Here is a 14,247-nt window from a genome sequence, read left to right as displayed (position 1 = left end):
AATGTTACTTCCTCTGTTGTTGCACAAAATTGTCAATTTTTAAGCAGAGCATTAGATTCTAATAGTCCCTAGTTCATAGTTTCTTGAGTATCCCTTGCACCAGCGCCGCGAGCAAATGTCATGTGAGTGTTTGAGCAAGGTCGATACTGTATCGAGCACTTCGGCATATTGGGACTCTCAAGGCTATTTAAATGCAAGCTTTGTTTGCTAAGCCGTACCTTTCGGGATTGTTTAAAATAAATTTGTAAGAAACCTCAGTATCCAAACCTTGATCTGCAAATGTAAGATGGCCCTACAACAATTAATTAAACAATACAAAAAACTTTGACCTCAGCAGCAGTAGTTCAATCTGCAAATATAAGATGACCCTGTATTTCTGTAATGACAAATATGGGAAAAAACCTCATCTTATAATCTGGTACATACAGTTCTTCAGTCTAACAGCAGCTCATATTCACTATGAGGGAAGAAGAATATCCTACTTGAATGCAGATCCTGTTTTCAATTGTCATAGAGTCTGAAAAGTTAGCAAATGAAAGAGCCCTTTGTTAGCTTTTACAAGGTTGAAGGTTTACACTACATAAATTCTATTCAAGGCATCATTTGGTGCTTGGCATATGGTACCTTGTATCACAGCTATTCATTCTGTTTCCTGTTCTACTCGCAAATGAAATGAGGGTAAAACGACTGCCTTTATGATTCCGTATGAGCCCTGATTTTTCTCATCTTGTCTCCATGGTCCTTATGGGAGATATATGTTGGTGGTAGTAGAATTGTTCTGCAGTTTGATTTTTTTTTCCCTCCAGGGGTTCCCATTTGAGTTGATGGAGCATTTCCGTAAAACTTCGTGGGGATCCCAGACACCTCAGCAGTACTGAAGAATGGGTTGCACAAGTTTCCTGTTTGTGGTCTCATTTATAGATGGGCAACCCTTTTGTAGAATTCTCCCAGTAAATCAGAGTTGACTTTCACCTTTCCTACAAACTGACCTCACATGTTTTACATGTTTATTTCATTTCATGTCATTTTGCAATGTTGTGCCTAAATATTTAATCAAAATGACCATGTGAAGCAGCACACTACTAATACTGTACTTGAACATTACAGGTTTTTTTTAATTTTTTTATTTATTTTTTATTTTTTTAATCATCAACATAAACATGGTTCATTCCAGATCTCACCACAGTATTACGCCACATGAAATTTTGTGTCCATGTAACAATGTAAACAATTCAAACAGTAACGGTCACAAATTAGTCAGTGTTGTTTCTGAGTTTAGTAAGCAAGCACATTGTGGCATTAAAATACTGCCCCAAATACAACTAATCTAAAAGTGCTGTATCATTTTAAAGGGTATTATGTTACAAGAGAATATCCTTTCCTTAGGTACTGTGAGCTAGCATGTGAGTGTTTTAGAGTACTCTATTTTGTGGATAGACGGTGGTGGTTGTTATGCACTCATTTCAAATAAATATTGGTATGATGTGGCTCAGGTGTTGATGGGAGACAGTGGTAATAATTATCTTATTGAGATGCATCATTGTTGTGATAATGTAATCCTCTTACACTAGTTTTTTGTGATAGGTAGTTCATGCTTAGTGCTGACTATGTTCGTGTGGCTGTTTCACCGTGTGTCATCCTCACTCATATACAGTACATTCAATATACAAAACTGCTTTACAGAATGAACAGAAACTAAGGTCTTTCTTTTGTGACAATTTTACCTGAACTTGCAGCTTCTGTCATTGAAGATAAAATTGCTGTTTGATGAATGTGTGTGAATAAAATTGATGACTGATTTTTAAACTCTGTTCACATGTACCTCCAAAATAATATCTTTCTGATTTTTTGTATAATATAATATATTTTTAGACATGTTCCCATCAGCTGTCTTTAGTTTTTCTGTTTGTGTGAACAATATATTCAGTTATATAACTCCATCTTCACACATCCCTATGAGTGTCCAATCAGTTGGTTTACTATGAGCAAATCAAATGGCATGCACATAGAAGTCATAGTGTGCAAGCCCACGCATCTTGCTCAAGCAGGCATTATCAGTAAATACACTCCTGGAAATGGAAAAAAGAACACATTGACACCGGTGTGTCAGACCCACCATACTTGCTCCGGACACTGCGAGAGGGCTGTACAAGCAATGATCACACGCACGGCACAGCGGACACACCAGGAACCGCGGTGTTGGCCGTCGAATGGCGCTAGCTGCGCAGCATTTGTGCACCGCCGCCGTCAGTGTCAGCCAGTTTGCCGTGGCATACGGAGCTCCATCGCAGTCTTTAACACTGGTAGCATGACGCGACAGCGTGGACGTGAACCGTATGTGCAGTTGACGGACTTTGAGCGAGGGCGTATAGTGGGCATGCGGGAGGCCGGGTGGACGTACCGCTGAATTGCTCAACACGTGGGGCGTGAGGTCTCCACAGTACATCGATGTTGTCGCCAGTGGTCGGCGGAAGGTGCACGTGCCCGACGACCTGGGACCGGACCGCAGCGACGCACGGATGCACGCCAAGACCGTAGGATCCTACGCAGTGCCGTAGGGGACCGCACCGCCACTTCCCAGCAAATTAGGGACACTGTTGCTCCTGGGGTATCGGCAAGGACCATTCGCAACCGTCTCCATGAAGCTGGGCTACGGTCCCGCACACCGTTAGGCCGTCTTCCGCTCACGCCCCAACATCGTGCAGCCCGCCTCCAGTGGTGTCGCGACAGGCGTGAATGGAGGGACGAATGGAGACGTGTCGTCTTCAGTGATGAGAGTCGCTTCTGCCTTGGTGCCAATGATGGACGTATGCGTGTTTGGCGCCGTGCAGGTGAGCGCCACAATCAGGACTGCATACGACCGAGGCACACAGGGCCAACACCCGGCATCATGGTGTGGGGAGCGATCTCCTACACTGGCCGTACACCACTAGTGATCGTCGAGGGGACACTGAATAGTGCACGGTACATCCAAACCGTCATCGAACCCATCGTTCTACCATTCCTAGACTGGCAAGGGAACTTGCTGTTCCAACAGGACAATGCACGTCCGCATGTATCCCGTGCCACCCAACGTGCTCTAGAAGGTGTAAGTCAACTACCCTGGCCAGCAAGATCTCCGGATCTGTCCCCCATTGAGCATGTTTGGGACTGGATGAAGCGTCGTCTCACGCGGTCTGCACGTCCAGCACGAACGCTGGTCCAACTGAGGCGCCAGGTGGAAATGGCATGGCAAGCCGTTCCACAGGACTACATCCAGCATCTCTACGATCGTCTCCATGGGAGAATAGCAGCCTGCATTGCTGCGAAAGGTGGATATACACTGTACTAGTGCCGACATTGTGCATGCTCTGTTGCCTGTGTCTATGTGCCTGTGGTTCTGTCAGTGTGATCATGTGATGTATCTGACCCCAGGAATGTGTCAATAAAGTTTCCCCTTCCTGGGACAATGAATTCACGGTGTTCTTATTTCAATTTCCAGGAGTGTATATTGAAACCCCTTCCACACCTATGATTGCAAATTTCTTTTTTTTCATCTTCAGATCTTAAACTTTTTGTTATTAAACATGTTAATTTTACACTTCACTTGGTTCAGTGTGATATGAACATGCATTACAACAAAAAGTTTAAGGCCTGAAGAAGATGGTGTTCAGTGTAAAATGAACATGTTTTACAATAAAAAGTTTAAGACCTGAAGATAACAGCATAGTCTGTTGAAAAAAGAAATACTTTATGTGATTGGCTATTGAATGGTTTTTAACAAATATATTGATGTTAAGACACATACTACATCTGTCTGAGAAACTGACAGTGCTATTAATCATGAAAGTCAAGTCAATGTGAAGTCTTTTGAAGAGAGAAATTGTATTTATTTAATTCAGATGAACAAATATGTCAAGGCTGTGATAGAAAGCATGTGCCAGAATACCAAGAATTACAATAAGATCTGTGAAACTTACAATACCCAGAAAGAATTGTGTGAGAAAATTTAAAATCAGATGTTTTGTGGAAAAAATGTACCTTAAAATAAGTGATAAAGTTTACAGAAGATGGTGTACATATTAACCAAGCAGTAATGTGTCTTGTTTCGCGAGTAAGGTCAGTGTTACACCACCGTCATTCATCAAAGGCAGATGAAGTGGCAACTTGGAAACATGTGCAAATATTCTTTGTCAGTATCAAAAGTCACAATATCCATATTCGAAAAAGTCACATGGGGCAGAATCATTGTTCTCTTGTGACTGAGTTTGTCATACCATGACATCTTGACTTGAACAAGGCATGCCATTGTATGAGTATTGCACCAGAAAATGCCAAAGTTAGTGATGTGATTGCTTAGAATTTTACGAAGCCTGACTGATGCTGGTATTAACATTGATCTAAAAGATAACCGGGAGTAGTGGATTTGCAACAAAAAATGTGGCAGTCATGGCAGAACCTACAAGATTGTAAGAAATAAATAAATAAAAGCCATTACGTTGACTTCCACTGTCCAGAAACCGCAAATACAAAAGAGAGAGAGAGAGTGAGAGTGAGAGTTGTGTAAGTATACAATTTGATACAACATGTGATCTTGACTTGTACGTATTGTGCTCTATGTGAAAACAACAGTTGCTTCAGAAAGAATTTAGAGTCAAAGATATTGCACCATCTTCCTCCATCATGCAACAACACATATTTTAACAGGGTAATGTCTATCCACATGTGGTTGATTCTGCTTCAAATGCTACACGAAAACATAGTTTGTATAAAATGCTAGTATTCGGCTAGGAGCTTTGTTTTTGTGTATATTAACATTTGGAGCAGGTTAGACTGCCACACGTTACAATGTCCCATGAACTAAAAAAATAATTTAAAACAGCTACTAAATATGAAAAATGGATGAAACCAAAGAAGAGAAGGAAGTGGAGGCAATATTTTCAAGGGAATCCAAAAAGTAAGTCCCACTCCATCATCATACTAACAGGACAAGAATCTACCACTGCCTTACCTGTTACTAGGTCAGTGTGTTGCATAATTGTAGGATATGTAGAAATATGTATATATTTCATAAATTTTATTAAACTAGCTTCCTACTCATAGAACCAATTAAGGGCTTCTCCTTAAGTGTATGTATCATTATTGCTCCATCACATGTTCCAGCTTGCAAAAGATATGTTTTTACAAGGCTTAAAGAAACAGGGTTCATTTGTATTGTCCACTTGTGTGTTTCATGTCTTGCTTATGGCGATCTGTTTTTGTGACTGACAACAATACTTTTGCTTGCCCCTTCCAACTTGCTGGTATTTTGGGGAGCCAGACTTTTATAGCATTAAGGAAATGTTTGTGTAATTTGGCTGCAGTCATTGCAGTGTGTATGAAAAGCAAGCTATTTCCACAATATTAGTAAAACTATGCTGAATTATATCTTCTTTCAGTGTCATAAATATTGTTTATTGTATATTACTAAAACGATGTTTATATTTTTTTTCATAAATAATCTTTCCAGTTTTGGTGCTGTTACTGTAACATTTGTAAACCTGTCTTTCATCATAGAATTATTTTGAAACACTCTGGATCAGATCTCTGGTCATAAAAAGGTTAAAAACATTAATTATGTGGAGTGGACATAATGTTGATCAAACGCACAGCTTTAGTATAGTAGCTTGTTACTTTAGGTGTACAGGTTGGGAGAAGACCTAACAGTTCCAGTTTTAGTCATGTGTACAATCAGAGGAGATTAAGAATGTCCTCCTTACCAGATATTTTTTCATTGACTCATATGTTCAATGAAATAAAATTAAAATAAAAACAAATACAGACCAGTCATTAAAAATATCTTCTGAAAAGTACACAGGATTGGTTCAAGATCCTGTCAGTAAATAAGTCCAAAAAACAACAGTTACCAAAGGTAGATTAGAGTATTCATAGAAAAGTGTTATTTCAGTTTCCTATGCAGATCTTGAGTGTAACTCTTTGAGCATTTTGTAGATGCATTTTAAGGATCTGTGAGTCTGATGACTGTGCTCATTAATCATTTTAGTAGAGTATTTTTTGATGACCAGAAACACATTGTATTTAATGAAAATCATGTGAGATGTGGAGGCACAAATCTGCCTTGTGTATTAACGATGGGGGTCGGTGTGCTGGCCAGCTTGGATGTGGTTTTTAGGCAGTTGTCTGCATCCACTTAGTTAAATATCATGCTGGTTTCCAGGTTCCACCTTGGTTACATTATGGGCAAACTCATTGAAAAAATTCAGCTTCTATCAGTATCTTTGAATAAGATGGCACTAACAAAAGAGGATGAATCAGTAATGGAGCAAGCCAAATTGGACCACAGTCTGAGCAGCCACCACACCACATTTGACCATGTGCCATACACTAGATGTAGATAAAAGGGGGACACAGGTTCCTCCCAGGGCTCACTGGCAGTAGCTTTAAACTATCTTTGGGAGTAGCAACCGCATCATAATAATAGCCTATATACAGTTATGGTGCTCCGGTAAAATGGAGTACAATATCAATCCCATTCCTGGTATTGTCTGAATGTAGGGCACTTGAACTGTTTTCAAAGGTCATTTTTTGTGGAGTTTGTTTTTGAGAATAATAATGCTTATTGCCACTGTTGAAGGCAGAAATTTTAGATTTTAATTAAATTAAATATATATGAGTTAACTTTCAGTTTATGCCCATTATAGATCCTGTAGAGTTACTTTTAGTTTTTCACACAAAATTTTTAATCCTTTTGGAATTGAATAAGAATTTTTCAAACCAGTATCAGCCCATAGCCTTGTGCATTGTAATTACTCATGTGACAAGGATAGAATTGTGTTATCATAATCATCTTATTATGTTATATATTTTTATCACATTTCTTTCTTTTCAGTTTCCTCCCACAAGTGAGACTTGAAAGAAAATTGAATGTGCCGCCATCAGTTCGGATCGGAGAGGCAAGCTTGAAAATTTTGAAGGGATCATATCAGTCACGTGAAAGAAGTAATGAAATTACTTGTCCTTCAAAACCTCAGGTATATTGTGAAGAATTGTCATTTCTATGTTGATGGATAGAACTCACTGTTTTATCTTATTGTTAATTAAGTTTAATTATTTCTTGCACACTCCACATAAGAGAAATGGAACTACAGACTAGATGGAGGCAATCAGTCATATATCTGACATGAAACACATAACATAGTGGTACACCAATACCTACAAAGAAGTCAGAGCTACACCCAAATATGATGCTAACCAAAGCGAATGAATCAATAATTGGGCAAGGCAAATTAGAGCATAGTCTGAGCAGAGTCACCACACAACCAAACCAAGTAGATATTAGCTTTACAGAGACACAAGCAAAGTGTTTGGCATGTGTAGGGTGTTTATGCCATAAAGCAGATGTTGGGAATGTGCTTGCAGCACGAAAGAAGACTCTTTTGTATTATGTTGTGCCCTCTGATTCTTCAGACTCTGATCAAGACTCCAGATCTCTAGCTAAGTAGGCACAGAATCCCCCTGTCTTACTGTGGCTATGCTATGGAGGTGGTTATTGAATGGGCTAGACAGTGTTGCCAGAAATGCTCATTGCTCATGGTGGTCCGGCAGCACTTCAATCTCTGACATTGACGTTGGCGGAATAAACACTGATGACAGTCCCAGGACCCTTGGTAATACTGTGACCACAGACCGACTGTGCTGCAGCAAAAGCTGCAAAGCTGAATGGCTTTGGTGCTGGTGTCTTATATTGTCAGTGGTACCAGTGTTGGTGGTTGCATCCCAACATTGAAGACTTGTGACGACTTCTGGCTTTGGCCAATGTTGTACATCTTGTCATCAGTTGTTATCGACCTGTAGTGATAAAAGGTGTGCCAGTGAAGTGTGAGTGTGGCGCCTCCATTTGCTGCAGTGGAGATGAAGCCAGCAGCCAAGCCATCAAGGGTGTTGCCCATGGCAACTGTGGCTTGAACGGTATCGGTAGTTGTGCTGAAGGCACCATCTAGTGGAGCCCAGGCATAATCATACAGGATGTTGCAGTGTTGGCACAAACATGATGGGCTTGAGGTTCTGCATTGGTGGACAGTGGGAAGCAAGCACTGGAGGGTAGCTGATACTTGTAATTTTAGTTGTGCCATGCCAGCTGCTATTATCAACATGTTTTCTCATTTTGATACATCTATGGCTGGCACCCAGTTGACTTCCAGCTGAACTTTCAAACCCTCACAGTTGTATGATCAGAGTATCTGGCAGGAATGGCGGTTACTTATGCCATGCAAGAAGATCCCATTTCTTGTGCCACACACTATGAATCTGCTGACTGTGGCCAGGACACCAGTTACTTATCATAAATAGGAAAACACTCAATTTAAGTACTTTAATACAATAAATGTACATGTCTAGAGTGTGATACCACAATCCTGAAATCGCTTGTGACTCATACAGTCAAATTTAGGTTTTCTGTCTGTTTTCCATATTATTTCACAAAATGTTGTAAGTTTTGTTCCCTAAATATCGAATAATTTTGTTAGAGCAATGCTGCCTCTCATAAACATTGTATTAAGAGACATTAGCCTGCTAAAATTGCTGGCTTCCATATGCCACTCTATGGAGATGTATTGTTTATTTCAGGCTACACTTAAAGGCTAGTATAGATGATGACAGAATATTTTTGGATTGAAGCATTTGTGTGTTGAAGACCCCCTAATTCCATTAGTGTCATGCGGCGACAGTGATAAATTCATTGAAAGTCACTAATAACAATATGAAGACTAATTGCTATTTCTCAGTGTGGAAGAGAGTGCTTTACTGGCAATTTTTTGACACAAAGGCAGATCATAATAATTGTCACTAGAGCCTGTTGTTGAATGAAACTCACAAAACAAATGTTGTTGTCATTGTTGTTTATTTGAAATTTGATTGTAGGTATCTACTATCATTTACACCGAAATACATGATAGTGCACAAAGTATCGGCCCTGAGTATGAGACTGCTCATTATCGCAAGCCAATCGTCATCTATTGTTTTGAAGCTGTTGTGACTATGTTTTGCATTGTCATTGTTTCTTTATTATCTAATTATTGCATGTTTATCTATTATTACTGTATCTGCTCATGGCAGGCAACAATTCATGCATAATTGGCTAGCAGTCTGTGCATGGGGCCAGTTTCTCATGTGCCATCATGTATAAGTATGCTCCCCCATCGGAGACCAGGAAACAAATCAGAAGAATTGAAACGAATATTGCATTATTTCCCTCATGACTTGTATAAGTTGACCAGTCATATTTGGACTCTGGATTCTATGTGATTCAGCTTGATTTCAGATGTGAATGCTGACTAACTTGACTAAACTGGAGGCAGTTATATTGGAGGCATTGCACATGCATTGCGTGTTTCCACTTGTTCATTATGATCATCCAAACATAGCACACCCTTCGCTGTAGAGTAGAAAAAAGTTTGAGAGTGATTCCTGTACTTGAACATTGTTACATATAGGAGTGTCTTAAAATGTTAAACTGTGTAAAAGTGCTAATATCAGTACTGTGTTCATAATAGAGCACTTACAGGTCTTCCTTATTTGTTGGAAGATACGGCATATTGGGCATACTCCCCCCCAGATTTTTTCCCCCCCCCCTTAGGCTTTAAAATGGTAACTCCTCAGTTACGGGAAACATTTTGCAGCCAAGAGAATGGGATTTTATATGGCAAATATTTTGTGTGTAATGTCATCTGGCTTTTCCCCATTAACCTACTGTAATTTAAAATTAAGGTAATGGTTTCTGGGTTGTCTGTGTGGCAGTAAACAGATATTGTTGTCACTCTTGGAGATGCCTTAGAGCACTGAAGAATCTTAAGAGCTCCCTCCCACCCAAACAGCCATAACCTCAGTCAGTTGAAGAGTCACATCTTGCCAATAAGGCATTTCAGGATTTGAAGGAAATTACACATTGCAGAGCTATAGTTAGTAGGAGCTAAGGTTGTGATTCATGATGGGAATCAACTGCCACTCTTCCTCCGTAAGAGACTTAGATTGATTTTGAACCTGACAAAGTAGATGTTTGTGATTCACATAGCTGGGTTTCAAATATTTATAACATTGTATTTTAAATATAATATACACTATTGGAACTAAATTAGAGGAACACTAAGTGCTGCTGTTTTCCCTGATCAGGTCTTCTGCATTGCAGCGAAAAAAATTGGTATTGGTTTCCAGAAGAATTAAATTTTACTAAAATTCAGTTGTTAGCAGACACACAAGGTTTACAAAATTTGTTTTCAACACATAATTACAGAAGTAAAGAAGCCATTTACCTGCAGATATGCAAGATACTATGTAATCCATTTTTTAGTAGTTGTAGTGCAGATGGGAAAGTGAAAGAATATTTTGACAAAGCCAGTGACGAGCAGTGCAACTGATTATCATTTTAAAAAATGTTATTTTTCAATTATTGTTCTATTTTGATCTTTCAGATCTGTAGCACATAAATGGACAAATGTCACGTCATCTAAAGATTTATCGACTGAAATTCTCTAATTTTATTACACAGTGTTACACATGAAATGAAGAAAGTATGAATAATGAAAATTAGAAGTATGAATGTATTCTATGGTAGATGTGTCTCCAGTTTCTGTTTTGAGATTTCTGTAGAACATCTGATACACAAAAGTTACAGGTTTAATCATACATTGACTTTTTAATTGACCTGTCATGAGAAATTTCATCAGAAAGATTACAGTGCATAGCACAGAAAATCTCCCATTTTCAGACTGATTTTTTGAGTGCAGTTCATGTCACTGAAAGAAAATTTGACATTGATGTATGTAAAATCTAAACTGTGTTACGTGCCCAATGTACACTTTTTGCTGACACATCTTTTTTGACTAATGTTTCATTGTTTCATTTAGTTTAATAAAGTCTTTAAAATCCTCATTCCTCAAACTACTTAATATTCTTCTTCTTCTTCTTCTTCTTCTTCTTGAACTTAATAAACATTTAGATAACAATAAAATGCTATTTTATAAAGTATTTCCTTTCAGTTGTCAATTATCACGAGGTGTTTCCAAACTTATGGAGGGCAATGTAGAATTCTGTACAGCAATTGCAGCATATCTGATATACACTGATGAGCCAAAACATTAGGACACTGCCTACCACGAAGTTGTATGCTCCCTGGTGGCAGTGAGGGCATGTGACAGACACATTAAGAGAAGAATGTGAGCAGAACAGATATGAATGGGGAATCATTCTAACGATGGTAAGTGGCACAAATGCAGAAATCTGCCGACTTATCTGACTTTGACAAAAGCCGTATTGTTGTGGCTCAGTGCCTGGGAGTGAGCATCTTGGAAACTGCTAAGCTGGCCGCTGTTCACGTGCTACTGTCGCGAGCATCTGTGGAAAGTGGTTGACGAATACTGATACCACAAGTAAGAGACAAGAAGATGGACATCAATACCTCATAACAGAACATAGGTACGCGGTGATCTATGGCAGATCTGATGACGGAGTACAGTGTTGGCACAGGCACAATTGTTTTGGAGCATTTCATACCGCACACAGTGTTCAACGTGGTATTCCGCAGTGGAGGACCCCAACTTGCTCCTATGTTGACCCAAGAACATTGTCAGTGATGATTCCAGTGGACATGGGATCATTGAAATTGGACCACGGATTGGCGGAATCATGTCTCCTGGTCGGATGAATCCAATTTATTGTTAAAACAGGTCGATGGTCGTATCTAGATACGCTGTCATCCAGGTGAACGGCTGGTCAAAACATGCAGTGCGCCACGGACACAGACTGTTGGGAGCAGTATTATGCTATGGGGGACATTCATTTGGGCTTCCATGGGACCTGCGGTAGTAATCGAAGGCACCATGACAGTGGACTATGTGAATATCACCAGGAACCCGTTACACGTCGTGTCTTCCCCACCAGCAGTGGTATCTTCCAGCAGGATAACTGTCCCTGTCACAAGGCCAAACAGTGTTGCAATGGTTTGAGAAGCATCGTAGTGAACTCCCATTGATGTCTTGGCCATCAGAGTTGGCTTATCTGAATCCAATGAAACCAAACAGGGGTGCTATTGGGTGCCAGCTCCACACCCACAAACTAACTGCCCATAAATTATGAGAAGTGTGTGACTTGTGCAGAGGCATCTGATGCTGCAAACCCCTGGAAACCTATCAAGTACTTGTCAAATCCATGGCATGCAGAATCACTGCTGAATTAGGTGGACCAACATGCTTTTAAGTAAGTGATCTTAAAGTTTTGGCTCATCAGCACATAACATGGTTGCTTTTGCACATGGTCCTGCCATTTATTGGGTAGGAAAGTCCTGTGACTGGATTGCGGTGGGAAGTAGTGGGTGGGTGTAGAGGACAGGTCTTGCACCTGGGCTGACCACAAGGAATTGACCCAGGGGGAGCAGGATTGGAATAGTGATGGATTGCCCTCAGAAAAGTTGTTGCACTCAAATTATTCTCAGAACCGAGAGCTGGCTGAGACCAAAATTAGAAAGCTCTGAAAAATTTAGCAAAGCGTGGAATGAAAGAAGATTAGACGCCATGGGTGGGGAAGAGTGGGGGGGGGGGGGGGGGGGCATTGCAGTTGATGAAAATATTGTGTGTATTGAGTTCGAAATTGTACCTAACTGTGCCAATTCCTCTGTGACAGATTTAGAATCATTCAAAGAAAGACTATGTTCTGTAGTGCAGAAATACCCAGATTATGCAATATTAGTTGGAGGTGGCTCTATCCAAGTATATACTGGGAGATCTGTGGATTTATTGCATGCGGTATGGACAGGAAGCCTTGGAAAGTGCTTTTGAATCAAGGTTTGTGAAAACTGTTGTCAGGAGCTAGTTTTGACATCCCACACACACTGGAAATATTTTAGGCCCTATAGCAACAAATAGACCTGACCTTATCTGCAGTGTCAGTATACAGGGTGTCCCAGCAGGAATGGTCAGTATTCAGGAATATGACAGGAATGCTCATTCGAAGGAAAGAAGGCTAGTAAATTTGGGCTTTAAAATGAATACTTTAAGAGCTATGAGCGGTCATTCATATTCATTAATTTGGAACACACATTTCTGTTGAAGAAGTGCTCGTAGCTATTAAGGTATGCATTTTAGTGCATGTTTACTACACAATTTTTTCTTGTTTTGGTCCATGCTACCTCCTCTCAAAATATGGAAAGCAAAAACTTGCAGTGGAAGAGATTTGTTTCACAATATTGAAGACAAAGTGATGCTTATAGCTCATAAGTTGTGCATTTTAAAGCCTATGTTGTCATACCCCTGAATATTGACCATTCTTCCTGGACACACTATAGAGACAAGGATTAGTGATCATGATGTCATGACAGCACCAACACTTACTAAAACCATTCAGAAGGCTAGGAAAGTAGTTTTGCTAGAAAGAGCAGATAAGTAGTTATCATTCCACTTAGACAATGAATGGATGTCATATATTTCCAATATGATGGACATAGAGGAATAATGGCAAAGTTTAAATTGATTGTTAATCATACAATAGAGAAATATGTGCTGAGTAAGTGGATTAAGGATGATAAAGACCCACCATGGTTTAATAACAAAGTTCAGGAAAAGCTAAGAAAGCAGTGACTCGAAGTCTCAGTTCAGAAAAGAACACACAAATGACAACACGCAAAAATTAGTGGTAATTAGTGTGCTAGCCAAAGATCAATGCACAAAGCATCCAACAGCTACCACGATCATACCTTAGCAAAAGATATTGCCGAGAACCCAAGAAAATAATGGTCCTACATAAAATTGCTAAGCAGGTCAAAGGCCTCTGTTTAAACACTCATAGATCTGTATGGTGTGGCAATAAAAACAACAAACGGAAAGCTTATATTTTAAATTTCACATTTAAGAAATCATTCCTGCAGGATAACCATACAGACATACCATCTCTTGACTGTCGCCTACACTCTCATATGGAGGACACAGCAATAGGCATACCTGGCATAAAATAGCAACTGAAAGAGTTGAACACAAATAAGGTGTCAGGTCCGGATGAAATCCCAATTTGGTGGTACAGAGAGCATTCTACAGCATTGGACCCTTACGTAGCTTGCATTTATCACAAATCTCTTGCCCAGCACAAAGTTCCAACTGAGTGGAAGAAAGCACAGAAACCTGTATATAAGAAGGGTAAAAGAATAGACCAACAAAATTACAGATGAATATCCTTAGTAGAAAGCATCACTCATGTGAAGCACAACTTGCCCTTTTCTTGCACAAT

General features: G+C 39.7%; 1 protein-coding gene across 2 annotated transcripts in view; it reads left to right on the top strand.

The window, feature by feature from the left end:
* Positions 1-14,247, top strand: part of LOC126249557 (uncharacterized) — a 250,615-nt gene that overhangs the window by 216,440 nt on the left and 19,928 nt on the right. For both annotated transcript variants that reach the window (XM_049951221.1, XM_049951220.1), the window contains exon 10: positions 6,869-7,010. In XM_049951221.1, coding sequence (XP_049807178.1) covers positions 6,869-7,010 — 142 coding nt within the window. The remainder of the gene's footprint in view (positions 1-6,868; positions 7,011-14,247) is intronic.

This window comes from Schistocerca nitens, chromosome 3, assembly GCF_023898315.1.
Source record: "Schistocerca nitens isolate TAMUIC-IGC-003100 chromosome 3, iqSchNite1.1, whole genome shotgun sequence".
In the NCBI taxonomy this organism is placed as follows: domain Eukaryota; kingdom Metazoa; phylum Arthropoda; class Insecta; order Orthoptera; family Acrididae; genus Schistocerca; species Schistocerca nitens.
The sequence above is the reverse complement of the archived record's forward strand: the minus strand, read 5'-3'. Positions and strand labels throughout refer to the sequence as shown.